The sequence below is a fragment of the Lissotriton vulgaris genome, chromosome 3_2 (assembly GCF_964263255.1).
Source record: "Lissotriton vulgaris chromosome 3_2, aLisVul1.2, whole genome shotgun sequence".
NCBI lineage: Eukaryota > Metazoa > Chordata > Amphibia > Caudata > Salamandridae > Lissotriton > Lissotriton vulgaris.
The window spans coordinates 91258302-91285841 of record NC_141690.1 but is presented as its reverse complement, the minus strand read 5'-3'; the positions used below and the strand labels follow the sequence as shown (position 1 = coordinate 91285841).

The 27540-nt window shown below is 45.0% G+C and overlaps 1 protein-coding gene across 3 annotated transcripts in view; it reads left to right on the top strand.

Annotated features, from left to right (window-relative positions):
• The window catches only part of SLIT2 (slit guidance ligand 2), a 650203-nt gene that overhangs the window by 499741 nt on the left and 122922 nt on the right, over positions 1 to 27540 (top strand). For all 3 annotated transcript variants that reach the window (XM_086964039.1, XM_086964038.1, XM_086964040.1), the window contains exons 21-25: positions 12167 to 12235; positions 14084 to 14155; positions 14594 to 14665; positions 15505 to 15576; positions 15666 to 15829. In XM_086964039.1, the coding sequence (XP_086820165.1) occupies positions 12167 to 12235; positions 14084 to 14155; positions 14594 to 14665; positions 15505 to 15576; positions 15666 to 15829 (449 nt within the window). The remainder of the gene's footprint in view (positions 1 to 12166; positions 12236 to 14083; positions 14156 to 14593; positions 14666 to 15504; positions 15577 to 15665; positions 15830 to 27540) is intronic.

The following is a 27540-nucleotide window of genomic DNA, read 5'->3' as shown; positions in this document are numbered from 1 at the left end:
CAATGCTGTCTCCACCCCCTGGAGTGTGTCTGCCAAGACCAGGTAGGGAAAGAACTTTAAAGAATGCCTACTTCATAGGCCAAAAGGGGTATAAGTATTGGACCTAAATAACCCAGAATATTAGAACACGTCTAGATTAAGAGGAACCTCTGCCAAGGAGAAGAGCTGAAAAGCTGTGAGGAGGAGTACTGCCCCTTTGCTGTGTGTTGCTTTGTTGGGTTGGCCTGCAGTTGATGCTTCTGCTTTGGATAGGGAAGGACTGGGCTTTGCTGTGTATCCTGCTTATGGCGTTAATCCAAGGGATTGTGTCTGTTTGCTTCCTGTTAAGAAGGCTCAGGGCCTTTATAGACTACATCTGTAGCTTCCCTGAACTTCACTGCTGGGAGTTCTGACCTACCTTGTTGTGCCACTTCTAGTTCTGGGCCCTTGGAAATTGTTTTGCTGCTGGAAACCATCAAAATAAATGCATCACCCTTCCAGTGCCATTTTTTCTGATGCAGCAATGCCGTGCAGAGGAAATTTCCATGTGTGCCGAAGTAATCAACACAGCACTTGCACATGCCCAAAGAAAGCACCACCGCCCAAGTTCAGCGCACTGTGTCTCCGAAGTCTCAGACCCCTGCACTGACCCCAACACATGTCCTGCTGTGCGGCTGAAAAGATCAGTGCATCGTTGGTCTGCGGCTGAAGAAATTGACGCAGCACCTGTTTGCCGCTACTACATCGACCTTCAGAGTGTCTAGAGTGTCCAGAGTGTCCAGATTTCCACACATCGCAACCTGTGTGCCAAGTTTCCCAATGTATCGCCCGCAGACCAGAACCACCTTGGATTTTAACGCATCGCTTCCCATTACAGTCCGGATTCCATGCAACATTTCTCCTGTGTGCAGCATCCCCAAGGACTCGGGCACTGACGACTCACTGTGTTTTCCAACGCTTCCCTCCTCTGCAGCTGTTGTGCCTTGTGGATTTTGATGCATTTGAGGTACATTGTATAAAATCACTGTATCCATAGACCATAGTTCTATTGACAGAATTGCTTGAATCCTTTTGAAAGTCATATTTTGAGTTGTGTATGTTGGATATTTGTTATTTTGGTCTTGTTTGCTTCAGATAAAGATACTTTTTTCTAAACGGATGTGGTATCCATTTGTAGTGTTTTCACTGTGCTACTGTGTGTGTTATGTACAAATACTTTACACATTGCCTCTGAAATAGGCATGACTGCTCGTACGAAGCTACTAAGGCGGTGAGCAGAGGTTATCTTGGTTGTGTAATCCCCTTATCCTGGCTAGAAGAAAGTAGTGTAGAAATTTGTTCGGGGCACCGTCGGTGCCCCCAGGCCCCTAGCGGGGGCAAGGAGGCCCTGCTAGGGGCCCCAAAGTCACTTTCCGCCTGCCTTTTCATGGTAGGCAAACCACCATGAAAGGGAAGCCAGAAAGGGACATTCTATCCCTATGGCGGTGCCTGAGAAGGCACCACCCCTATTGTACGGATTGCTGATCCTTCAACGAGTTCCTTGAGCCCCGTCACAAAGTGTCGGACTGTCCCTCCGCTTGCTGCCTCCAACCGCGTGCATTGTAATTCATCGGTCAGACTGCAGCAGCAGTTGGCGGTCGGACCGCATCTGATGAGCCATCGGATGCAGTCCAGCCGCCATCAGAATGACCCTCTTAGTGTTGCTGTTCCTTTCCTCGCAAAGGGCACACATTGTAGTTGCCGTATGCCATTCCCTCTTCTGTGTTAGTTTCAGATTCGCCATTGGCAGATTTAGCAATCAGCAGTCTCTTTGTTATGTTCATAAATTTGAAAAAGTGCGCGGACACACGGGCAAATTCTCCTCTAATGCAAAAGAATATCACTTGTTGGCAAGTTCCGACTCGATAACATATACAAATGTTCCGAAGCAGGCCCCACAGTCTGTTAGCATTTAGTGCAGGTGCACAGCATGTGAATCATGCTTTCCTTTCGCTGTTGGCACAGTTTGCAGATTCCTGAAGTCTAGTATTCTCACCCTTTGGCAAGCAGTTGTACAAAGGGAATACACTAAATCTTAATTGTAAAAGCTTTATTTTGTAATAGCGCTTATATGCTTCAGCCAGAATGTCCCTTGGCAATAGTCATTTCTAAGAGTTGATTGATAGACAGACATGGCTTCTACTTCTAAATTTGTATTTCTAACCAGCCAGCAAGGAGCATTGTGCTCGTTTGTTCCATGCATTTTTAGATACATAACAAAGTGGGGCCTGTTCCGATAAAGATTCAGCCTTTAAACATTTCAGAACTGTAGCTAGTGATATTACCCAAGCATTTGAGTGGATGCATGACATTACAACGCATGCTTTTACCACGCATGCCTTTACATCGCAGTTTTTACAATGCATGCTGTTACAACGCATAGCGTTAAGGGGTGCTGGATAGTGAATAGTTTAATTTACTATTCCAACTCCAGTCCCCGTGGATAGTAGGGAAGGTATTGGATAGTAAATTAAATCTATTGCCTATCCTAGAGCGCCCCCCAGCGCTATGCGTTGTAATGACATGCGTTGTAATAGTTGCTTCGTAAAGGCACTGCGTGGTAAAAGTTGCGTTGAAAAGGATGTTCCCCGTTTGAGTTTGTGGTTTCCCCAGATTGCATCTCTTTCCAAATGTAAAATCTTCAAGTCTGGACCTACTTGCCTTATTAAGAACATATATTTGAGAAATTAAGTTTTCCGAGCCACTTCTTGATCCATCAAACCAAATTCCAATCGAATCTGGGCCTGCGAAGCCGTGTATGGAAGGTGAAATAAAATTCGGTATACTTTGCATTGTGAGATAGTGAGGAATGTGGCCAACCTGTCTGGAAAGGCTTCTGTGCCAAGGGCATTGTAGTTATGAGCTTTACCGTTATTAATTTCAATAGCAGAGCCAATATTAGAGATGATGTTTAGCGTGAAAGCACTTAAAAGACAGCTACTAAAGACGGCAGCCTTGGGTTTTAAAGCATTGAGATGTAGACGATGAACAGCCCGATCCTGCAGCCATACCTTTTTTGCTAAAGATCACTACATTTGGTTTACCAAAGTGAACAGCCATCTTGTTTTCATTCCAGTATGTATTCAAGGTTTTTAATAGCCTCTGTAAACTTGTCCCACCTACACTCGGGACTCCAACATGTAATGAGGTTATTAGACGACACATGAGTCTTGGATGGTGAGAGTTTACTGAATCTAAATGAGTGTTCATATCTGAGATAAACAAAGATTGAAGAATGTTGGTGCGAGACCACTCCCTTGCTTGAAACCCTTCTGCGTGGGCACCTTCGAGGAGAGCACCTGATTTTCTCCTAGTTTGATATGCATGCATGTGCCAGTGTATAACAGTTGGATGGCACATAACCGATTTGGAGAGGTGCTCCTAAGGATTTGTTTTTGCCAGAGACCGGTCCTGTTGAAATGGTCAAAGGCCTTTGTAAAGTCTATGAAACAAGTGTAGAACATTTAGTTTTTCCCCAATTATCATCAAAAGGCTGGCAGTCTATCTGTTGTGCTTGATGTAGCTTTAAACCCAGGCTGGTTGAATGGTATACATTTTTTCTTTAATATTCCATTCCTCCAAGTCTGGTAATATTAGGCTGGAAAAATATTTAGAATCCGTGCCCACAAAGGAAATCAGGTGATAGCTGTCTCGGCATGTATAAGGGTCTTTTTTGTAAATTGAGTGAAGTGTTGACCCACTGAGTCTAAACAGGAAAGGTGTAATAACAGTCTTCCCATTGCTCATGGTCCTGTTTATAGCTGGAAGACCATTTGGACTGGTACCCTGTCTCCATACCTGTGTCTCCTCTCCTTTTCTTTGTTATCTCCTCTCTTTCGGGTAGTAATTTGGGGGAAATACAAGTAGTGTTGTCTTGGTGGGCTGGGTTTGGACCTGAGGTCTAATATAAGGTATTTATATGCTCCAATCATGACTTTATCCTCTTCCGTGCGTCGGACAGCCGCTGGCCATCTGACGTCACGGTGGGGTGTGCGGAGGACGTCCGGGGGCAGTCCGAACCGCGCACGTGTGGAATTCTTCCTCACCACCGGGGAAATCTGGCCTCAGCGAAGCAGTTAAAGTGACACTATTACCTATGCCCTACAGGGACCTCTTTTCAGACAATTGATCAAAGACCAGAAGGACCTTTGATTTTTGCTTTTACACCACTGTATGATTTCAGTCCAGTCCTGTGTAATTTACCTGTGGTTATCAATACTTTACAATACACATACAGTGGGCTTTGGTTCTGCCCTGGGTATACTTCTCCCGCTTCATGCTGTCTGCAGTTGGTGTATCATTCAACCCCTATGGAGTGTTTATAATTGCAATGCACGAGGGACTATTTTAAATCTCAAATATTATGCTGAATCATCATGTGCTAACTTATTTATCCCTTAGATGCGTTGTATGCAGAAAGCAATTTTGTTTTTATTTTTTCCCATTGCAGCAGGCTTGTTTAATGTTTTGAGCAGGATTCAAAATGCAAACCAGACACCAGACATGTTTTTGTTCTCAATTGTCTGTCCAACATTTGTCACGAGGGAGCATTTGTACATTTTCTCCAAGGTTTTTGAAAGGTGATTTTATTTTTAATATTTATTTTAATTTTTTATGAACAGATAAAACAGTGGGTTGAAGAAGAGAAAAATGCCCTTTTATCACAACAATCTTCATTAACAGAGTGTATATAATACTAGTATACAATATCACTTTTAGGCACTCTATAGTCTTTTTTGCATCTGTCAAGTGTTTTGGTCCCATCAGCAATCACATAATTTCCCCTTTCCACACCCTCAGTTCACATTTTGCTAGTCAATATAGAGATAGAAACAGTAGTAACACATAATGTCTCCCCTCTTCAGGCCTTGACACAGATATGGCTGCCTCAACTTCTCAAAGTGAATCACACGTATTTTGCATTTAGCACCTATGTTAATCCATGATCATCATGGGCATGAGGACTGTGAGTTCCCCGCGTTCAGAACGGCCCCTTCTACCTCAGGTCCAACAAGTTCCTGTAGAATCTCAGCCCAAACCAGGCATTCTTCCTCAAGTTTTTCATCTGTTCTGATCTCCCGCATGCTTTGCTCCTCAGCCAAAGCCAATCCATGTCTGAGACATGGTTAGACCAGCCTGTGATATCCACTGGATTGCAACTGGGGTGGGCGGAATTCCACAGAGTTACCTAAAAACTTAGCAAGATTTTGTGGTGTTCCGCGAAACGCGTAATTCCAGTCCGCCATACACGCTCAAAATAGTGACTCAGAAATACCACACCCACTTAGAATAAAGGCCGAAAGAGCACCTCGCTAAAAGGAAAAAAACATCTCTAGTTAAGGACAAGGGCGTGTTGATAAAGGCAGGCTGTTATCAATTCCTTTAAAAATAAAGTGTGCCAAGCCTAATGGAGAATGATGGCCTTCTTCTGGACCCTGGTTTGAATTCTGAAGAAAAGCAGAGGGCGTGCTGAATGGAAGGCAAAATGTGCATCATCGCCTGATGCATGAACCAACAACAAGCCGTTCTCCGGAACCTACTGCTTAAGGGATAAATCTGCAGCGCTGCTCTGAGCTCACTGCTCACCAGTTTTGTATGCAGCCACAGGTGTGCCAATGCGTCCCTACCCCTAAACAAACAGAAACTATGTAAATTAGCATGCTCTGGGTATTTAGAATTCCATTCTTCAAGTTATGGTTCCTTTTTCTTCAAGTCTTCTTTGCTTTCAAATATTGATGTCATTCCTTCTCTTTAGCTGTTGTGTTTCCTGTGGCTGTTGCGTGTTACCTTGCCATGCGCCAGGACGCCCCTTAGCTGGGGCAGCTGTGCGCAGTACAAATTCACGTAACATAACAACATAACATTCACGTTTTATGCAAGGACTGATATACTCCAGAATACACTCTTAAGAAGCTTCTTATTTCAGCAATGTTAACCATTCTGATGAGAGGACAGTAGTGGTTCCCCCTTCTTCTGCTGGTCTGTTTTCCTGAAAAAGGCATGATATTTTACAGTTTATTGTTCCGCCCCTCTTTCTTACCTTGGGCCGCGGTGTTCGGATCACCTTGCCTCTTTGTAGTGAAGCTTGTGGTGCGAGTTTACCACTGGCCGGAGCCCTGGGGTGTCCAGCAATGTGCTGCTGAGTCTCACTGTGGATAGCGCCTCTGTGCTCCCCTAGGGCTGCAGTGCGTCCTTTGTAAAGAGTTCCTCCAGCATATGCACACTGCTGCTCTCCCTCTGCCCACAGGCCACGCTCAGCCCTGCGGCAAGCAGCACCCACCGGTGCTAGGGCAGCCTTCCAGCCATTTGGGGGAGTAGTGAACTCTTTCTCATTTGCAGCACAACAAAGAACAAACACGCTAGAAACAGTATAGCCTTGGAAGCACAAACTGCCCTGGCGATCTCCCAAAATCGGGGCACTGCACAAGTCATAAGTGTTCCCCTGTCACATAGTTCCAGCAACTCTTCTAGGAGCCCACTACATACAACAGTTGACGTAGGTTCTCCAGTCTAGTACCTTTGCGAAAGTTAGCGCTCCAGCTCTTTATTAAAACTCACATGGGCATTCATTTAGTACTTGCATGGTGTGCGCATGCCTTGACTCCCTCAACATTGATAGTCTCTCTGTGGAACGTACTTTTTTTTCAAGATGTTGTATGCAGCCAATCGACTCTAGGGGTTAGTGCTGGGGAAAAACAGGTTGCAATTAGGGGTGGGTGGTAAGCTCTGCCACACGGTGGTTTGAGTAGATTTTGCCAAAATCTACGCTCCAACCAGAGTGGGCAAAACTATGCCAACTACGCCAGCATTGCAGAGTTTACCACCCACCCCTAATTTCAACCTGTTTTTCCCCAGCACTAGCCTCAAGAGTGCAAAACTATACTGCACATTTCGATTATTAGGGCGGGGAATAACACCAATTAGGCAGTGCTTAATGGAGACCTCCGCCTTAACACTCAATGCCTTTCTTAGACGCCAAAACAATGTCACACCAGGACTGCATCAGGTTAGGACAACTGCTGAACATTTAGAGATGTCTGCCACACCTCGGACACTAGTCTGATCTCTCCAGGGATGTTCTACTGAACCTTAAAGCATCTACAGGTTTTTAATATGTCATTGTTTTGGTTACCAGTGGCGGCTCCTCCGCTATGGCAGAGGAACATCACCTCACTGCTTTTAAGCAGTGGAAATAAATGAAACATGAAATGATAATAACTTAAAGTTATTATCATTTAATGTTTGTGCTGTTTTGCGGGCGGGCAAGGCTGCTCTACTCTCCAAGGAGGGCAGGGGAGGAGTGCTTTGTCCACTCCTAATTGCACATGACTGTTTGGTCCGCCCTTTAGGACTGGCCAAACAGTCATTCACTCTTTCCCTGTGCTCCTCGCAGGCTGCATTACGGCCTGTGTGGAGAACATACCCAGGCCCCCATTCCCTAGCTGAGCGTTGAGCCACGATGCTCAGACCAATCACAACGCTTTGCAGTGTTGTGATTGGTCAGGGGAGCCTGGCTGTGCTTCCTGTTCCTGGAGTCCGACGGAGGAGAGCAGGAGTAGAGACACGGGTCCCAGTGGCAACGTAAGTGTTTATTTTTTTTTAACATTGTGCCCTCCCACCCCCCACGTCGATCCACCACCCGCAAGCCATGCCGGCCGACACTACAGGGGTTACAAGAATTGACATAAGGTAACAATTTATTTCGAGAGATGGCTGAAGATATTTAGTTTACACCACAAACAAAACAAATGTGCTATATTTGCTACCAAAAGAATAAACCCCACATACAGACAACTCTCCCCTGTTCGGTCCAAAATTGTAAACACGGTCAAATCTTTATGTAGTTGAATTCATGGAGGAAAAAATGTTATTTATATTTTTCCATTTAATTGGAAAAATACATGTTGTGTGCTTTCTAGGGAGCATGTGTTTCCATCAGAAGACCATCGCAGTGGCACTAGCCTATATTTAACAGACATAGCCCCCCCACATCCCCCCCCCCCACCCGTCCCTTGTGTGCTTCCTCTGCCCGTCGACACCACCGCAGACATGATGATAGCTTTTAAACTTTAATCATGTCCCACTGCTGCAAATAGCTACAATTAATATTTAAGTACACAGCAGGACGTTAGGTAGCAGAAGGCGACGCGGTTTACCGTGTTCAATCATTGATGCGAGAGCCCTCTTCAGAAGGGTTTCAAGCATGCCCACTGTAAGCAGGTTAGCAAGATTTTTAGAACTGTCTGCTAGCGTTTTGGCGCGACAGGCACTACACCTGTACAGAAATGAGCTGTTAGCGACTCTTTCCGGCGCATAGAACATCTCTTTAATGCACCTTCTGTTGCTGTCTGAGATATAAGTGCACAACTCTTACTGGTGAAAGCTAGCGCACAATGGCAAAAGGTTCTTGTTTTCGCATTGTTTGGCTATCAATGCAGGTGATGAGAAAAAACATCAAAATTGCACAAAATTCTAGGCATGGTATTTAAGTTTAACTATTCTGTTACAAACAACAATACAACAGCAATACAAAGATGGAAAATAAGTTGTAAAGCTTTATGTAACCAGCACGGTTGTATTTCCAGCCATGCCTCATGTCAAAATAAAATGCATTATTTATCTCTGTTGGCCAGTGGGTGGTTTGATGGTTCAAGGAATGGACTTTTTTCTAATACATGGTAAATATGCTATCAGTTTGATACCTTTATATCGATGTTTGGGTTTTTCGGCTAATCGTCATCTAGAACAAACCACACCTGCGATTAACACTTATAAATGTGCAGCACTCAATTTGTGCCTTTGGCACTTCCTTACATGGACCCCAAAACTTTTTTGCTGCTGTAGGTTTCACTTGCAGTTGTAACACTAACAACATACTCCTTTATTTCATTTCAGTATTGGTTCTACTTGGGGCCACCAGAGGCCCGCTTGAGACCTGTCACTCACTGTGTAACATGGAAATGATCCAGTTTGCCTGTGATATTGTAGCCCAAACACGATTCTAAAACATCACAGCCTCTCATTAGTATCATTCATGTGTTTAACGGGTGCACTCTGTCTCCCCTCCCTTGCCTTTACGTCTGAGCACCACATTCGTTCTTCTACAGTGCCACCAGACTCCCTCATCTCCAGCTTTCTGCCCCAGTGCCCATGGGCCTTTAAGACAGAAAACAGGGAAGGGGCAGGCAAATAACATAACTGACATTTGCAAATTATGGTCTGGCAACACGCCACCATGCCTGATTCCATCTGACTCTGTGGGTCACAGACCACCACTGTGACAACATAGACCCCTGTCTGGCTTCTGCACCACCAAGGACAGAAGGCCTTGACTGCAAGCATCCCAGGTGATCACATTGTTTTATTATCATTTTATCTATCATCTGCTGGCTCTGAGCAGTGGGGCAACGCTTCTCTGCCAATACGGAGAAGCCGTGCCTGCCTCTTACCCCAATGGGACTAAGCTGAAAGGAACATGCAGCAGCAGTCGATCCTGGTTCACTGAAGATGCCACCTCTTAGGTTAAGGAATGTGTCAGGAAGTGGGCAGAGGAGCCAAATCCGTCAAAGTCAAGATTTTGTTGAATAGTCTTACAAATGACTTTTACAATATCAAATCCATAAGATTAATAGATGTCACTAAGAAAGAACCAATAATGTACATCCTCAAAAACCTATTCATACAGTAAACATAGTGACTATTTTTTTTGCTAACATATTTAAATTGTTGCCTAGAAGGTGTCAAAGACAAAGCATTGCATAAAATACAGGCCAGGATTTCCATTGACTGGCTATTACAGTTTCAGAAGTGTGCAACACCCCCCGACAGTTTAATTACAGGTTGATTTAAAGGCATACTACAATTGACCGACCCTTCTTTTCATTGTATTATTTATTTACTCATTTATACGAGTGGCAAAACATTTCTAACAAAATGTCATGCAGTTGGACAAGTAGCTTGATAGGCAACAACTAAGGATTCGAGGTGGGCGGTAAACGCTGCTCCGCTAGCAGAGTTTGCAGATTTTTGCCCTCTCTGTGCTACACTTTGAGCATTGAGCTCAGCAAATCTCTGCCAACTGCCACGTGGCAGAGTTTTTCTCATGCGCAGCTCTCCAGCGTTAAGTTAGTGAGCGTGAAAAAACAAGCCCTTTACTGCTTCCTGGCGAGATTTTTCAATGCGCCCAGTTGTCGAGGTCTCTACAACTCATGTTGAGAAAGTTGCTGCTTGTGTTGTGAAAGCTGCCTCTCGAGTAGAAAAGCTACTCGAGTGGCACAAAGAAGCAGCGCCTTCCGGTGCGCCAAGTGGTGCCATTCGCACTGATTTAACAGCGCAGGGCAAGCTCCCGGCGCTAAAAATAAGCACAAGCAGCACGAAGGACCGGAATTCCGCCTAGTGCAAAGCTCAGCGTAATCTCGCGGAGTTTTTAAGTAACTGCGAAATTCTGTGGAGTAAAACTCTGTGAGTTCTGCCCACCCCTACTGAGGATAACATTAACCTAATTGGGCAGTGTACCGCGTTGTTGTATTAGACGGAAAGGAACCTATTGACTGTATTAAGCATTTTTGTCACATATGTTTGTAATCTTGAAATTTGTTGTGTGAAATATTGGCAGAATAGTTTGAACCCTAAATATTTAAAGCTAATACACCCCTACAGTCCTTGACCCTGGGCTACTTTGCTCAAGGTCAATCTGCTTGCAGTCAGAGAGACACTAGAACCAAAGGCGGTAGCAGTGGCTGGAATAAAATATTTTGTTTGTACCCTAAAGCCAATTTATTTATTTATTTTAGAAACTATCATTTGTAGTTAGATGATACCTTCACATTTTAAATAAAAATGTCTTTTGCTTCTGACATTATTCAGAGCTTGTGTTTGGCAATATTGAAGCTAACAGGTGGGAGGTTCTGTTTATGGCAAGAAGCTTTGATAAAGGGCTGAAAGGGTTGCAGCGTGGTGCGGGCGATGCCTTAGATGGTGTGTAGATCATCACAGTGAATGATTATTTTCTACTGCATGATAGTGGGTGGGGTTTATCACGTGTGTGTGTGAAGTTCGAATATACTGTGACTTGAATTAATTCAACTTTTGAAATCAGATTCAGCAAATATTGTCCGTTCATGCGAGTAAATCCGCCTTATGAAAACAAATGCTTGTATAGAAAATGGCATGCAACGTTTCCTATAAGACGAAATGTCCTCAATCGGCCGGTTTAGCATATTTTTTTTATAGTTTTATATAGCGCAAACTAGACCCAAAGATATTGGGTATCAGCACGCTTTACATAGCACCAGTTTCGTTACACAGGGACACATTCATTTTTGTTAGGCACGGGGAGATTAAGTGATTTGCTCAGTATCACAAAATGGTGAGCGTCGTTGCCAAGACTCGTACCCGGTTACCCAGCTTCGACGTCGACCGCTCTAGCCGTAAGGCTACATCTTCTACCCTACTTGTCTTCTGCTGTCAAGGCCCATTTGTGTTAAGCAGGATACATGGGGAGTTGTGGTAAATCTACGTATGTCATCTGCTCCAGCGAATATAAACCTCCGGCTTGTTCAAAGGTGATTACTCCCAACTGTTTCCTGGCCTTCCTATCACCATGGCACATGGCGCAAGGAAGTCAGACTTTTAGCCATAGCAATGCCTTTCATACCAAAGATTGCAATCAGGATGCAAACATGGGCTTTTCCAAGGCATGTTTTCCGTGTCTCACCCATTCACTATCCTTCTCAGTGTGCTCTACCCCTCTCACTGTCCTGCCACACACTCCTGCCCTGAATTCTTCGATTGTGGCCCTACTGCTGTTACTCATAGCCTTACCCTGAACATTTCCATAACACTGCCCTGCTCCAATAACTCACCCTGCTGTCTTCTTCCTATTCAGCACAGTTTCATGCCTGCGCCTGCTGCCCTACCCCGACCCACTGTCCAGCCCAGCTCACCTGCCCCAGCCCTCACTTCCTTGTAATACCACATCTGGGACTTTCTAATAGAGTGCTAGTAGGACCTGTTGGACATGAATGTGCAAATTACCCACTACTGTGCAAGTGAGAAAATGGTATTTAGACACAAAAGTCAGTTTTTAATCATCAACACCCAGTGCCATGTTCCTTGTTCCCAACTATGGTGCTTTGTACCTTTTCAGCTACCTGGATGGAAACCAGTTCACCCTTATTCCCAAGGACCTTTTCAACTTCAAGCATTTAACGCTCATGTAAGTAACTTATGAGCATGCCATATGCGATACTTGATTTTTAGATAATGTATGATATATTTTAAGATTAAAATCATGTTATGCGGACGATCTTGTCATTTAAATATAACTATTCTTTAGTTAAAAAACGACCAATACAAACCATTACAGATTATGCATGGATCATAACATGGGTTAGTAGGAGCCTGATGTATCACTCCATTTTGTGGTATGAAAAAATATATTTATCGGCACAATTTCAGATTTGGAAAATAGGTTAACCAAATCGCCATTAGGAGAAGGTGCAGTAAAGGGAAGCGCCCTGATTACAATATCTCAGTATATGTATCAATGGTGTACGAATACAACTGAGGCCCCAAACTGTCAAGCAGTTACTGAGACCTCAAAGGATGTGGTAACTGATTCACAAAGGAAAAGATGTCCCCGTTGTAAAGTTTTCCCTTTGGTAATCATGTCGGCCAACCTTGGGGGAGAGCAGACAGTGTTCCAGAAGACTACTACCTATTCCCCCTGCCGTGTTCTCAAATTGGACTTTCTTTTAACACAGCACTACCTGCTTTAAAAACATACATTCCAGTTTTTGAATGCAAACACTTGGATGTTGGTCTGCTGTTTTTTGCAGGCCACCATCACTTTGTTTGTAGTAAATCGCAGTTTTTTTGCAATTGGCGACCTGCCAAATTAATATTCATGAGGCAGGTCATTCTGCAACCCTCTGCGACTGGATATTTTGTGATGTGATCTATAGTACATAACTAGTATTGTAAAATTAAACACTGGCAGCAAAAATTAGTGTGCAATTTGGGACCACATTTTGGGCTAGATGTATGTAATAGCAAATTACCGAATGGTAAATACCGAATTTTACCGATTCGGTATTTACTAATCGGTAATTGCTATGTAGGAAAAAAAATCGGTAAAAATAGTATTGGGTGGTAAATAACGAATTTCTAAGGGCCTGTGGCACTGTAAACTGTGCCACCTACATATTGAATTACAGAATCGGTAAATTTACCGAATCGGTAAATATACCGATTCTGTAATTTTCTAGCCCCCTACATTACAATACCCAAATACCGGTCGTTATTTGGGCTCCTACATCTGGCCCTTTGTGACCAGTCTTTTAGTACATCAGTCCCTTGGTGAGCAGAATGTTGAAGTATCTCCTTTGTATCATATAATGTCAGTGAGCAGGAGGGATCTAAGCATAATAACAAGCTTAAGATAGCTTAGAAATAAATCACGTCCCAGAAGAGGGTCAGGTGTTGGTCTACATACATACGTGATGAGGTTATTGATATAGCACAAGCTTAGCTTAGAAGGTGAGGTGCAAAGTAAGACATATTTTCAGTTGGAAGGGTTCTCTTTGGTAACATTTATATCAAGTGAGCAGTCATAGTGATTTCTTCTGAACGAAATGCTCCTTGTAGAGGACGGTCCTCAACGGACTGACTTTGAACTAGAAGGAGAAAGGAGATTGTCAGCTTTGTCAGGGACTGCATTATCATGATGCGTGAAACAAAGCCATTGACGACCAATCTTTCCACGGGAACTCTCAAACTTCACATTCTGAGTTGTCGTGTGAGAAGTTGGGACATTTATACATTCTTTTGGTAGCAGTACTTGTACCTTCACTGTGCGCAAGATATATCCATCACTTAGGACCAGAGTTGTTGAACTAGAGGGCTTTGTCGCGAAATACTGGTTGTCATTTAATAAAAGTGTGACTATGACGTATTGTTGTTTCTAACTGCAGACAATGGTAAATCAAGCATCGAGTATACATTTTGGAATTCCTACTTTTGAATTTTTACAGTTTACTAATATATTTTATTTTTATTTTTGCAGAGATTTAAGCAATAATAGAATCAGCACTCTTTCTAACCAGAGCTTCAGCAACATGACCCAGCTGCTGACCTTGTAAGTGTGCATCTTATAGCTTCAGTATAGATAACAACATGAAGCCTGGTCCACAACAGTTTTTATTTAAAATGCACTCAGAAGTCCCTACTGATTGGGTCTCTAGGTTCTTGCCTGAGCGTGAGCCTGAGAGAGGATGCTGTACTGTTGTAGTGGTGCCATGGTTCTCACTTGTACTAATGACACCCAGGGGGTAACAAATTGAGGACCTCCAAACAAACATCACTATCCTATGCTGCTATAACGATTAGACAAGTTTGACTTAAGTGGGCTACCAGGAGGGCTTGTGTGAGGGTGATGGTTTGAAGTGGAACAAAAATGACTGAGGGACTGGGCTGATTGGGATCAGAAGTGGTTATGGATAACTGTTCCTGTTTTTGTGAAAACCTCATTAAATCTATTGACAATAAAGAACATTTTTAAAATGTGTTTTTTCAGGATTCTTAGCTACAACCGTCTCAGGTGCCTTCCTGCTCGGACGTTTGATGGCTTAAAGTCCCTTCGATTGCTGTGAGTACATTTTTAGCTTTAAAATGACTTTTTGTGTGATGTGGCCAAAGATGTATTAATTGGCTGACAGAGATCAACCACCTTAATGATCACAATAGTGTTTATTAGTGCTGCTTAAACATTTGTCCCCTTTTAAGACAACATTCTCTTACAAAAAGCCTATTATACTGAGTCAATTAGGGATAACATCCCTTGCTGCTCCTAGCATCTTATCCCCTCACTCACCTGCCAGCAGCTTTAACTGAGATGCAGTCACAGAACTGTACCTGGAGAAGGAATGGTTAATTGAGACATATCTTGGTTGGGTGACATTCACCAGTATTTATGGTAATAGTTATCATGAATGAAGACCAGAGCTCTCTTCTGTAACTGTTATTCGGTCATAGCCATCATTAACAAGAAGACACCGGCTCTGCCTTGAGTGGATGATAGCCTACACTGAATTTCTGGCAGTCCACTTCCTGGGTTTAACTTAGCTGTGTGTCTTGTGTGTATGGTGGAGCCTGTTTGTCCCTGTGTGGAGGAATGGGGCCCTACACATTTATATAGTCACAAAAATGTGATTCCCAAAGGTAAGAGTGCTGATCTTACTGACTGTACTTTTTGCAAGAGGTGAGTTTTATGAATAACTTTCTTGCCTCAAGTCTAGACTGTCAAGGAAAGCCATGGTTAAACCATTAATAAGAATATTTGGACTCAATTCCAATTTTCTCAAGAATGTCTACCTAGTTACCCTTCCACCTGCCTTTGCTAAAAAACGAAACCTTCTTCCCAGGAATATGCAGACATGTTCAGAGAATGTTTGTTCCTCTCACTCACCTTACGTTCCTTTTCCTTAGGTCTTTACATGGAAATGATATTTCTGCGGTGCCTGAGGGAGCTTTCAGTGACCTTTCCTCGCTCTCCCATCTGTAAGTTTCAATAGTATTTTCAAGTGGCATTGATTGAATAGTAAAGAAAACTTTTTTTTTAAGAACATTTAATATTGCATTTTTCTCAGTGCCATAGGTGCCAATCCTCTGTACTGCGACTGTAACCTGCAGTGGTTGTCCGACTGGGTAAAGTCTGAGTACAAAGAGCCGGGTATTGCCCGATGTGCTGGACCCGGGGAGATGGCTGATAAGTTACTTCTTACAACTCCATCCAAGAAATTCACGTGCCAAGGTAACGTCCTCAATGCTTTCTCTTATCGACAGTCCAAAAATATGACAGACGCATCATCAACAGCGCCTTAACTGTGCAATAAAGTGTTCCATTTAAAATATGCAAAGCAGGCCTTTACTGTGGTTTTAAACATACATGCCCCATTGGTATTTATAATGGAGGCACACTTTTTTCCAAAAAGCCTGTAGAAAAAGGGAACGCGTACTTCAGTCTTAAATTCAAGCCTACAAAATACTTCCACTCTGTTTTTCTTTGTCTAGCTTTTCATGTGTTGTTTCTAACAAACCTTTTCAATCTTTTACTTTTGGCTTTTAAATCCCCGTGCCCTGCTCCTAGAGGTTCCGGGGGCTTGTGGTTTTCTGATCCCAGGTAAGGTTGTGAACAGCCTCTTTGACTTAAGTGCCCAGTGAAGACCACACCTTCTGACTTTCCTTTTTTGTATCTCGAGACCTTTGACCTTTGGCATGCATGCTTGTACCTTGTTCTCACCCTGCGTTCCTATGTCATAGGCTATCCAGTTTTCGGGTGCCCTTGGTCCACAAGCCTGCATGAGAAATCATGCAGTATGCCAATACTGCAGGCCGACTGTTTGTCATATTTACTGAAACATTTTAATAGGGCACCTTGTCTAATTGTGTAACTGAATACCTTCTAGGCGCTTGATGGATAATAGCCAAATGTTAGGGGATGCACCACATCCATCATAGATAAGAAGCCTACCTGCTTCCACAATCCAACCAGGCACACAAAAGTGACTCTTATTTGCCCTCCCATTGTCTCTTGAAGTACACAATCTTGACTTGTTACAAAGGTCATCTTGATGTACAGCGCGTTGTTGCTCCACGTGAGGTTAGAATTAAATATATACGAACACACAATACATTCATCAACTTGCCATTTTAGTGAGCTCAGGCAGTTGCTTCATCGCTCCAGCATTATTATTAATTCATATGTGTTGTTTTTTATAGGGCTGCACATCACTTTATTTTGACCTCAGAGTGCTCTGGTAAATGGTCACATACAAAAAAAAATCCGGAGGTTCCAGACAATATTTGTGGACTAAAGGGCATCCAAGGGAACGATGTAAGGATATCACAATTCACTAGGGAGCATCAAGACTATATAGAGGCATCAGACTAGACCTAGCGCATTTAAAAGCCACGGTACAGCAAAGTGGCTTACAATATCCTTTAATGTGCCATTTGGCATATTTTATTTATTGAATTGCATAGACGACTGTTTAAGGATCCCTATACGACTGTTTAAGGATCCCTATACGACTGTTTAAGGATCCCGTGATTAGTGAGACATGTTCAACCAGCCCTGGCCTTTATGGAACATAATTTAACATTCTGGTGTGGGGAGGTGCTAAGTAATTATTTCCAAACAATAGCTACAAGTCCCAGAAGGCAGTGTGGTGGTGTGTTCCATGTCAGGATTGGTTAATTTGTCACATGTGGCATAAAACCATTCGTATACTTTGTACATGTGTGGTTTGTGGCACGTGTTGTAGATAACATCAGTGGCAGCTTCCATGGAATAGTACGAGTGGGGTAGAAAAAAAACATTTCCTCTTACCTGGCTGCCGGCCGCCACCTCTCCTCTGTCCTCTTCTGTTCTTCAGTTGAAGCAGGGATGCACACAGGCTTTCAAGCCAATCAACGCTGTTGTCACCAGCATAACAGCAGTGTTGTGATTGGTCTGAGGGGCCTGGTTCGGCACTCAGGTACGGAGTGGAAGCCTGTGCATGTTCTCCACCCAGGCTGTGCAATACAGCCAGGTGGAGAACATGCTAACTGTGCATGTCTGTTTGACCGACCCAAGATGGCTGGCCAAATCACAATGTGCACAAACTGGCTAATTCCCCCGCTGTGCTGGGGGGCGAAGGCTCGCACAGCGCCCCCGGTGCTCATGACGAGCTCAGCTCGTCATGAGCCATGGTGGGCGTGTGCTCATGACGAGCTGAGCTCGTCACACCCACACCCGTTTCTGTGGAACGTTCAGCACAGCGAGGGAATTAACCCAGCATGCAAGCGTTGCTGCCGTTATTACGAGCTCAGTTCGTCATGAGCACATGGCCACCATGGCTCATGACGAGCTGAGCTCGTCATGAGCATGGGAGGGGTTAATATACTCAAGCTGATGGTAGTTCAGCTAGCACACTGAGTATTTTACAAACATATTTGCAACAAAACATAAGTCATTTACATTGACAACATGACTACTGTGTACTACCTACAAAACCAGGGGGGCACACTCACCACAGTTGTCTAAGCTAGTAGATACAATCTGTCACCGTGGCATTCATTTTTAGGTCCTTCTTCTCCCAGGAGTGGACAACGTCTTATTGGATAAGTCATCAGAATGCATCCGCAAGCACATGAATTGGAATTAATTGCCCTATTAATCCTCCAATACTTCTACCACTGGGGGACCCCAGTGTTAGATCTGTTTGCCACAAGTGAGAACGCATAATGCCAAGCTTTATCTCCAGGTACACACATAATCCATGGACAGTGCTCTCTGCAGGGGTTGGTCGAGGATATGCTCATATGCTTTTCCTCCACTAATGGCCATTCCGAGTGTAGTGAGGAAAACCTGGCAAACACCATTCGGTCACATCTGGCAAGAAAGCCATAGTGCTCCCCTTTTCTCGAAATGTCTACACGCCCCCACAAAATGATTTCCAGTCTTCCTCACATAATAACAAGAACATCTGAAACATCCCAACCTCAGGGTGCTGAATCCTTTGATTTCGCATCTGAAGTTTTAGAATTTATGTGCAATTAGTTTCGAGATAAGTAAATGCAGATTCTAAAGGAATCCTGAAAGGTTTCCTCTGCTGCCATAGAGAAAAGGGTTTTTGTCCACTGTTGTAGCAATCTCTGTTAACAGATCTTACAGGTTTAGGTGCAAGACTTCATCTGTTACCTACTGCACCTTCAAAGGGCAGGACTAGCCTACTCTTTTATAAGGATACATATAGCCACCTCAGCAATGTACCTGTGAAATAGAGAACACCAGTAAGTCTTCAAGATCCCTGTGCTTAGAACATTTATATAAGCACCTGAAAGGGTGATCTCTTGTGGAGAGCCCACCAGTTCCTTCATGGGACCTCAACATGATTCTTACACAGCTCTTTAGATCACCATTTGTGCCACTACTCTTACCCACCAGAGTACCTTTCATGGAAAGTGGCCTTCCTTATTGAAATCACTTTTATCTGTAGAATTGGTGAAGTGCAAGCTCGAACTGTATAGGAGTCATTTATTCAAGTGCATAAAGATTAGGTCATCTAAGACAGGTGTGGTCGCTTAGTGGACTAATACATCCACTGCAGGAGCCTGTGTTTGACCTTATGGTGACAGGTTCAAATCCTGGCAGATCTGCTCAGCCTTTCATCCTTCTGAGGTCGATAAAGTGCATACCATTGGGTTGGGTTACAATAAAGATCTGTTATTCAGCGCCAAGGTACCCTTCTTGTAAAAGGGGTCGTAGACAACCAGTAACCAAAGACCCTTTTTGTGTTGCCCGGCAGTATCGCCTCTATGACCCACCAATATTTACTCAACGAAGAAGCAGGCGCTGGAGACTGAAAGGCAGGAAACGAGGGTTTATTCTCTCCGGAGGAGAACACATCAATTCAGACAGCAAGTATCGTCACGAGGTGCTCTACCTGCATCTCTGAGGCCTGGCCTCTTATACTCGGGTTTATGATCTTTATTGCACGTAACACATTCTTGCAACACTTTGATATATGAAAGAACATCCTCATAATCTCCCCCTCAAGCCCGTTCCCACATACATTTACAGTTGAATTCCCCACCCCGGTCACAACAGGTGACGATTATCGCGCAGCAGGACATTCCGCCGATTCACGGAATGTGCGAAGTTTGATCGGATCTCGTAGGGTGGGGGCTTTGATCGGCTCGAGGGTCCTTTGATGGGGAGGGGAGGCTTCCTACAGTACGGGGTAATAAACAGTATCCGCAGGGCCAGGTGGTGGCTTGGGAACAAGGAAGACAGACGGGCACACAGGAAAGAGGGGGTTTGCATCAAAGGGCCTGAGACTATGAAAGGAATGGAGGGAGGTGTCGCGCTGGGAACAGGATCGGATTCTGAGGCAGATCTGCTCTGAAGAGGGGTTTATGACCCAAGGAGAGCGAGGGGGTTGCCAGCGTGCGGGGGGGATGTCTGTGAGGTTAAGAGAGAGAGAGAGAGAGAGAGAGAGAGAGAGAGAGAGAGAGACGCGCTGGCTATCAGCGAGGGGCAGAGGGGCCATGGTGCTCAAAATGACTGCCGCTTACGCGCAAGGCATGTGAAAGCGGGGGTGATCAGTGTGTGGGGGTGCTTGTGTAGGTGGAGAGCCGTGCTGGGGGTCAGGGGTGTGCAGAGGGTGGTTCTGGTCAAGGCAGCTAATGTGGTGGCCGTGTGCGGCGAAGAGTGTGGCATCGGGGCAAAAGGGAAGATGGCGCAGATAATGTTCACCAAACCGTATTAAGTTTCCACAGTCCTCCCTTTAACATTTCTAAGACATCTTGCTGGCCTATTTCCTATCTATGTCTACTGTTGTGGTCATAAGTAAGGAAGTGATAACTCAGGTGAAGGAACTGTACATAAACATCACATTTTAAAAATCTTTTCATCCAGTGGGCGGGCTCATAGTTAAGCTTTGTTGCAGGAAAGTCATAGTAATGCAATATCAGACAAAAATTATGCAGTGAGAGCGTTGGGTACAGATCATAGAAGCTGGTAGTCATTCGGAATAGGAGCCGATAGGTTACCAAGTAAGTAGGTTCTTTTTGTGCTCGGTTGGAGCATAGTCAATTCAATGGTGGTTGGGAGAGAAATGAGACATAGTAAAAACAATAATCAGTGTTCCCAGTGTCTTATGGTCGTGGACCATTGTTAGTCAGTTCTCGGCATTCTTTGTCGTCTTCTGTTGGCACTGTTGAACATCTGTATTACAATTCGTTCGTTAGCAGGAATGTTCATGTGGGTTGAGCCGTTGGAGGTCTGCGGGCAGGAGAGTGCCTTTGTACTGTTTCGCCAGGCCTCATGAGAGAAATGCGTTATGGTTTTGGAGCAGATGCATTTTCTTCCATAATCCAGAGAGTGGTCATTAGAAGGAGACAGAAAAGGATTGTGGTGAAGGGTGCAATTGTCTTTGAGTTGTGGAGTCTGTCTGTTCTTGGGTTTCTGTGGTGGGTATTTCCTGTTGCTTCCATCATCTTCAAGGTGCTCGGTACCGGGCAGAACCACATACTTCGTTTAGCTTCTCTTTGGGGTGACCCTTGGTGGTGTTTTAGGTCACCGTTCTGAGATTCAACACAGTTCGTGGTCTACTTAGTCGGGGCTCCCTCCTCTTTGACGCAGGAAATGCCCTTCTCCGGATGGTACAGTAGGATTTAGAGGATTTTGGAAGTTCAGGTGGAGGGAGGGTGTGTGGGTGAATAGTCTTATGGCAGGTCGGAGGAGGAGGGGATGGAGCAGGGCCAGGTCGGGAACAGACCAGAGAGATGGAAAATTTTAGACAGGCGGGTCCATAATCACGTTCAGAGAGCAGGGACCTTTCGGCACGCGTCGATCATAGAGCAGGGGCCTCAGGTCAGCCCTTTCCTTTAGGTTTGTCGGAAACAGTGCCTTGTCCTGCGACTCCTTACTGTTGTGGTCTCGCCTTGGCCTCCGTCGCTGAGGTTCCACGGTCTGCAGTCAGGCCACGTGCTCCCACATCCGGTCTCTTTCTCCTCCGACAGTGGTACCCTTAAATGAGTTTGAAAAGACAGTCTTTAGAGATTTTGCAGAGGAAGGTAATTACGTAAATCTATTTCTCTCCCAACCCCAAGCAACTGGGGTAAACATCCGCTACATTGAGGTTTGCAGCCAACGTATAAACAATAGATGATGGGTTTGCTGGATTCCTAACAACTTCCCTTTGTGGTTATTTCATTGGCGTTTTGTCGGTTTATTACATTCATTTTGTCGTGGTACGAGGTCTGATACCCATTTATTGCATTCGTTTATTACAGTCATGTCAGTTCTCCTGGTAGTGACCCATTTCCCTAGTACGAGTCTTGCAAGGCTAGACCGGTCTTCAGGGCTTGGTATTTTACGGAAAAGTGTAACGTGTTATTCACCATAGTCTGATGGGCATCCTTCTGAGGAATGAACACAGGCTAAACTATTCTCCATTACATTAATGCGTCCTATCTTTGGCTAAACATCTCATTTTCAACAAGGTTTAATACAACAAGTTCTTTCATTTTTCGATCTAATTTTAACTTTGTAAACATTCTAATCTCTACATCGTTTCTTACAATCTGGCTACTTTATTAAAACTCGGGGGGGGGGGGCTTGCGATAACTATTAAACTCATCTTTGATGCGAGTGGGGTCTTATGGGAAACAACTAGGAACACAGCGAATTGGAGCAAGGGACATTTTTCAAATTCTCGTCTAGGGCAGCCGATACAAAACTGATGGCGTCCTGGGAAGGCGGGTGTATCTCGGTCGCCTTTGCTGATTGGGGCATTGATACAATTTTGGGACGGGGAAGGTCGCGCTACCAGAAACATTTTATCATGGATGCCACTGACAAGTAGTTCCCTCAAAATGGGTCAGATTAGAGAACCTTAGTCGTCTTACCTGTCCTTTTCCTTTCGGTCAATCTAGGTTTCATCAACATTTAGCAGAAAAGGAGAGGTAGTAACGTGGTATCGATGCAATTTATATTTAAGACAAATTTGTGCAAATACTTGTGGTATTTGGAGCCAATCAGGTGGTGCACCAGGGGGTAGTGGTTTGCCAATTAGGTGCCAGTTGCTAGGAAGAGCGAAAGAGTGGAGGAGAGAGAGAGAGAGAGAGAGAGAGAGATAGATAGAGAGAGAAAGATAGAGAGAGAGAGATAGAGAGAGACAGATAGAGAGGGAGAGAGATCAACAATAGGCTAAATAGTACACGTGTGACATGGAGAGTGGCCATGTACTATATAGGCTATTCAGTGCATTACCCAACATGAAACATTTTGGGTTTGTGTTAGAAAGCATGCAGTTTGGGACGGAAGAGCATTAGGCCAGGTACATAAGGACATGCATTGAGTCGGGTGTCTTTAGGTGCCATCTTGCAGCGTAGGTCCGCTTCATGTATCGGACATGGCATGGCTCCAGATCTTTTACTATACCCTAGTCATTATTCCAATGTAACCTGTAGAGGGAGAAAAAGGAAGAAAGGGAGGGGGGGGGGGGGGGAAACAACATTCGAGCATATCAAATGTACGGGCGCGAAAGTTATTTACTTACCATATACTCGCACTTATCTCCTCGGGATATAATCCCTAGGGTCTTGGTTTCTGAAGTCAAGGGGGTGGGCAGCGTGGCAAGGGTGGCGAGCGATATGTTGCTCATGGGGGAGACGGTCCGAGGGTGGCATTATAGATCGTGTGTGTGGGGGGAACGCTAAAAAGAAATCAGAGGTGCCTAGCGCAAGGTATCTGGTGTGTAAATGTATCCAGCTATTGGGGAACCTTTAAAATCACTCCCAACGCTGTGATGTTCTGGGGCATATCAGTTCTTCGGCTAACCCTGTCCCTTGGTACCTTCGATCTTCATACCCTTATGACATTCTAACATTCATACCGTTTTGCTTTTACCCATTCTCCGAAGTCGAGGTCCTTCTTCATGCGTTAGTTCCTGAGCTTAGTCGCATATTTGGAGGCAGCGTATCATACCTTAGATTCGATCATCAATCCGGGGCCGAACAGCCATTTTTCTAGTAACCTTAAAAAGAGAGCAAAATGGTTGTGCAAAAAATAGCCCTCCCGCCGATTCCCACATTTACAAAAGTACGTGATACCCATTCATAGTTTGGAAAACCTTTATTTGCATAATCGTTCAGTACGTAAAACGTGAGAGTGCAATCATATTTTGGTTGGACGTGGCGATGGTGGAAGCACATACAGTAGGGGGGTTTGTCGCATAAGAACATGTTAAAAAAAGGCCTAATTAATTATTTGCCAGTAACTAAAAACGTCTCGTTAAGTGATGAGGGATCAGGGGCATTTTAGTTCATAAATGGGAACACAGTCAAGCTCATTGTAATCACATTTCCTAGATGTATACCGTGGGTGTGCATCATAAGCGACATTATGTACCAGTTACAATAAATATCAAAAATAAATCGTTCATTGAAATCAACATTTTGACAGGACCCCTTTCAAATGTTCGCCAAGCGAACCCTCCTCTCCTTTTCGTCAAGTGTGCAAAGGTTCACATATATCTTAGTACATCAAGTCTCATTAGCTAAAGAACACCACGAGGTGTCCATTAGTTCCTATTTGTTACCGGCGCCATTTTGGGCGAGGCCGGTTTAGTCCGGAAGTAGCATCAGGGAAAAAATGTCTCCGACGATTGACGGTTGGACCAGAGTCCCTTTCGGCAGTTCGAAAACCTGTGCTAACAGAGGGGCTGGTGGTGTGGACCGCCAATCAAAAAGGGGGAGGGAGGTAGAATCTTTCTTACCGGGTCACGTTGATGCTCAGCCGGAACTTACTCGAGTTCGTTAGCCCATAATGTTCCTGGGTGGTTCAGACTGAAGCTGGCGCAGACACGAGAGCACCACCATCTTGTTGCTATGTCGTGGTCGTTCCAGTTGTTCCCTACCGGAAGCCTGTAGGGGCCGTGGGCTTCTGGGACTCTGGTAGAATCTTCAAAGCTGTGGGGATGTTGTCGGAGGTGGAGGCTCGTGCCCAGGTGGGCAAGTGCCCGGGTTGCAATTCCGGACAAAGTTACTCCAGCGGCCTAGACCCGCCTTCCAGAGGGCCCAGACGCCATTTTGAGACCCTGCAGCCGCCGCCCTTCGTCGTGTCTTTCAGGAGTGGAAGAAACTTCTTGTGGCGACAAAGACAGAACACCATGCTGTTGGAGCAGGACATTTGGTTCGGGGCGCCAGGGTGCAGCTGTGGAGCCTTCACCTGGGGAGGTGAGGGAGGCTCGTCCGTGCCGCCTTCCTCTCCCGGCGCATCCCACGCCGTCCCTTTGAATCAGGGGTGCACATGATGACCACCCTACACCCCTGACTCCGACTCTTGGGGGACCATTGCATGTCCGGTGCTGCGCAAGTATGCCCGTCGGACATTGTATGTTCTGTGCTGCGAAAATAGGCCCGTTGAACATTGTACGCTCTGTGCTGCGGAAATAGATCCGCCGGACATTGTACGTTCTGTGTTGCACAAGTATATCCGTCGCCCGGCTGGAGGATTTCGGCGCCGGGCCGGGGCTGGGAAACCTCCTACCTGTGGAGGTGGGAGAGGCTCGTCCGCGTCGCCTCTCCCTCCCAGTCCCCCTGTGCCAGTTCGATGGAGGAATTCGTGATGGCCGGACCAGGAGATACGAGGGAGGGGGTCATCTGCATCGGCCCCCTCCCTACTCGTGGCCCAGGGGACGTCACCCCAGGAGGGAGAGTATGGGAAGACCATTTCATGTCGGCCCATGGAGCTTCCTGTACCTTCTCGTCGGCGATTTCTTTTGGTCTATGGCTGATGGCTGGCCCCGCCCCACACGTGCTGTGTGTTTCACCTTCCGGATGGGCGGGACCGTTGACTTGTTACAGTTTGAGAACTTCCGGAGTGAGCGTAATATGTTTTGTATTGTTCCGATTAGTACAGTTTACTTTAAAGAATGTTTTACTAATTTTTCTATTTATCGTTGGTTGTGTGTTATCTTTATCGTAATTAAATCCTAAATTATATAACAGATGCTTGGTTTCCTTGAGTCCTTTTCTAACGGGGGATTGTCTACGCAGGCCTGTAATTGCTTCTGTTTTTCAGAGTGGGGGGGGGCAACAGGGAGCAATCAGTCCCAGAACTCAGACATGTCGCTGGAATTGGTCTGACGAAATCTGTGCCATCGAGCATAATCAAACGTGGTGGTTCTATCCGTCCTATCCGTGTTAGTCTGATTTGTTTTTATCTCGCGCCTTCTCCCTTTCTGCCGACCTGTTATTTCTGTCGACCCTCCGCTCTTACCTATGTTCTGTAGAGTCGGGCATTGGGCTTTCCAGTGCCCGAGACATCTACAAAAAGCACATTGGTTTTGCCTTAAATCTGTTCGTCCTGTGCATAGTGTCGGGGGATTACTTTTGGGTCGTTGTGTCTCGGGGTTGTCCCGTCGGCACATCCCTTTACACCGTTCTCTTTTTGTGTCTAATCCTCGGAACTGTGTCGTCGCTGGCCCTTCCTTTTGCCTCCCAGACGTTTGGAGGGTTGCCTGTCGCGTTTCTTTACCTACTTTGACTTCGTCTCTTTCCTTTCGTTGTGTAGCTTCTTTGCGCCACATTCCGAGACTATCGAGCATAATAGGCGTTGTCTTATTATTACAAAGGGCTATTTCTACCGTTTCTATTTTGTCTAAATCGAAGGATCCTATCAGTGGCCATTGTTTCTCTTGGTTTGCTTTGGTATACTTGTGCCATAGCTTACTATAGGCTATGGTAATTAATCCATACTTTGTGAACATTTCTTTATTAGGGGTGCCTTCCAGCGGAGCTAGATGGTCCACCTCTAATAAACGGTCCGGGCTGAACCAGCTATCCATCAGTGGGGAGAAGACAGGCATGACGGATCACAATGGGGATAATAGTCAGCACTACCTATCTTATCACTGCGTGTAAAGACTAGACAGAATATTTCTATTCTACGTTGTTTGCAGGCAGTGAATACCTCAAGAACCAATATCGGGCAATCAGTGTTTGGTCAATAAAATAGAAAATAAAAAATGGTCAATGGGGAGAATAAGTAGGCCCGCAGAGGTTTGCGTCACCTACCCTTTCACTATCTGCAAAGAGGGGACCTATTCTTTCCTGTTTGCAGACAGAGAGTCTCCAGAAAACAATCCGTAACAGTTAATCAATGGGGAGGGGCAATTGATCAGTGGGGGAGAAAGATAGGCACGACGGGTGCGTTACCTATCCTTCACTGCTTGCAAAGAGAGAGCCGGTTGTTTCTCCGTTTGCCGACAGCGAAACTCCAAATAAATTAACAAAGAACAAATACTAGTATTTTCCATCAATCATCAATCATTCCGCAATTCGTCGTGTTTACACGACCTTACCCGGACCGTATGGACAGTTTCTTGTCTTCCGAATCCAGCGCCCGATCGTCCTCTTTCCTTCGTACTCCTCGTGGCACTCCTGATGGTTCCCAGTCAGGACCGTAGATCATTCGAGAGAGGTCTGTTCGGAACCAGTGAAGTTCGGATGATCGGCTGTCAGACGAGGGTCTATCGGACAGGGTACCTTCCGATCGTTGCAGTCGTTCACTCTGTCGTCAGGACCTCTCCCACTGGATCCACGAGTCGCTGATGGGCCCCACGCTTGGGACGCCAATTGTAAAAGGGGTCGTAGACAACCAGTAACCAAAGACCCTTTTTGTGTTGCCCGGCAGTATCGCCTCTATGACCCACCAATATTTACTCAACGAAGAAGCAGGCGCTGGAGACTGAAAGGCAGGAAACGAGGGTTTATTCTCTCCGGAGGAGAACACATCAATTCAGACAGCAAGTATCGTCACGAGGTGCTCTACCTGCATCTCTGAGGCCTGGCCTCTTATACTCGGGTTTATGATCTTTATTGCACGTAACACATTCTTGCAACACTTTGATATATGAAAGAACATCCTCATAATCTCCCCCTCAGGCCCGTTCCCACATACATTTACAG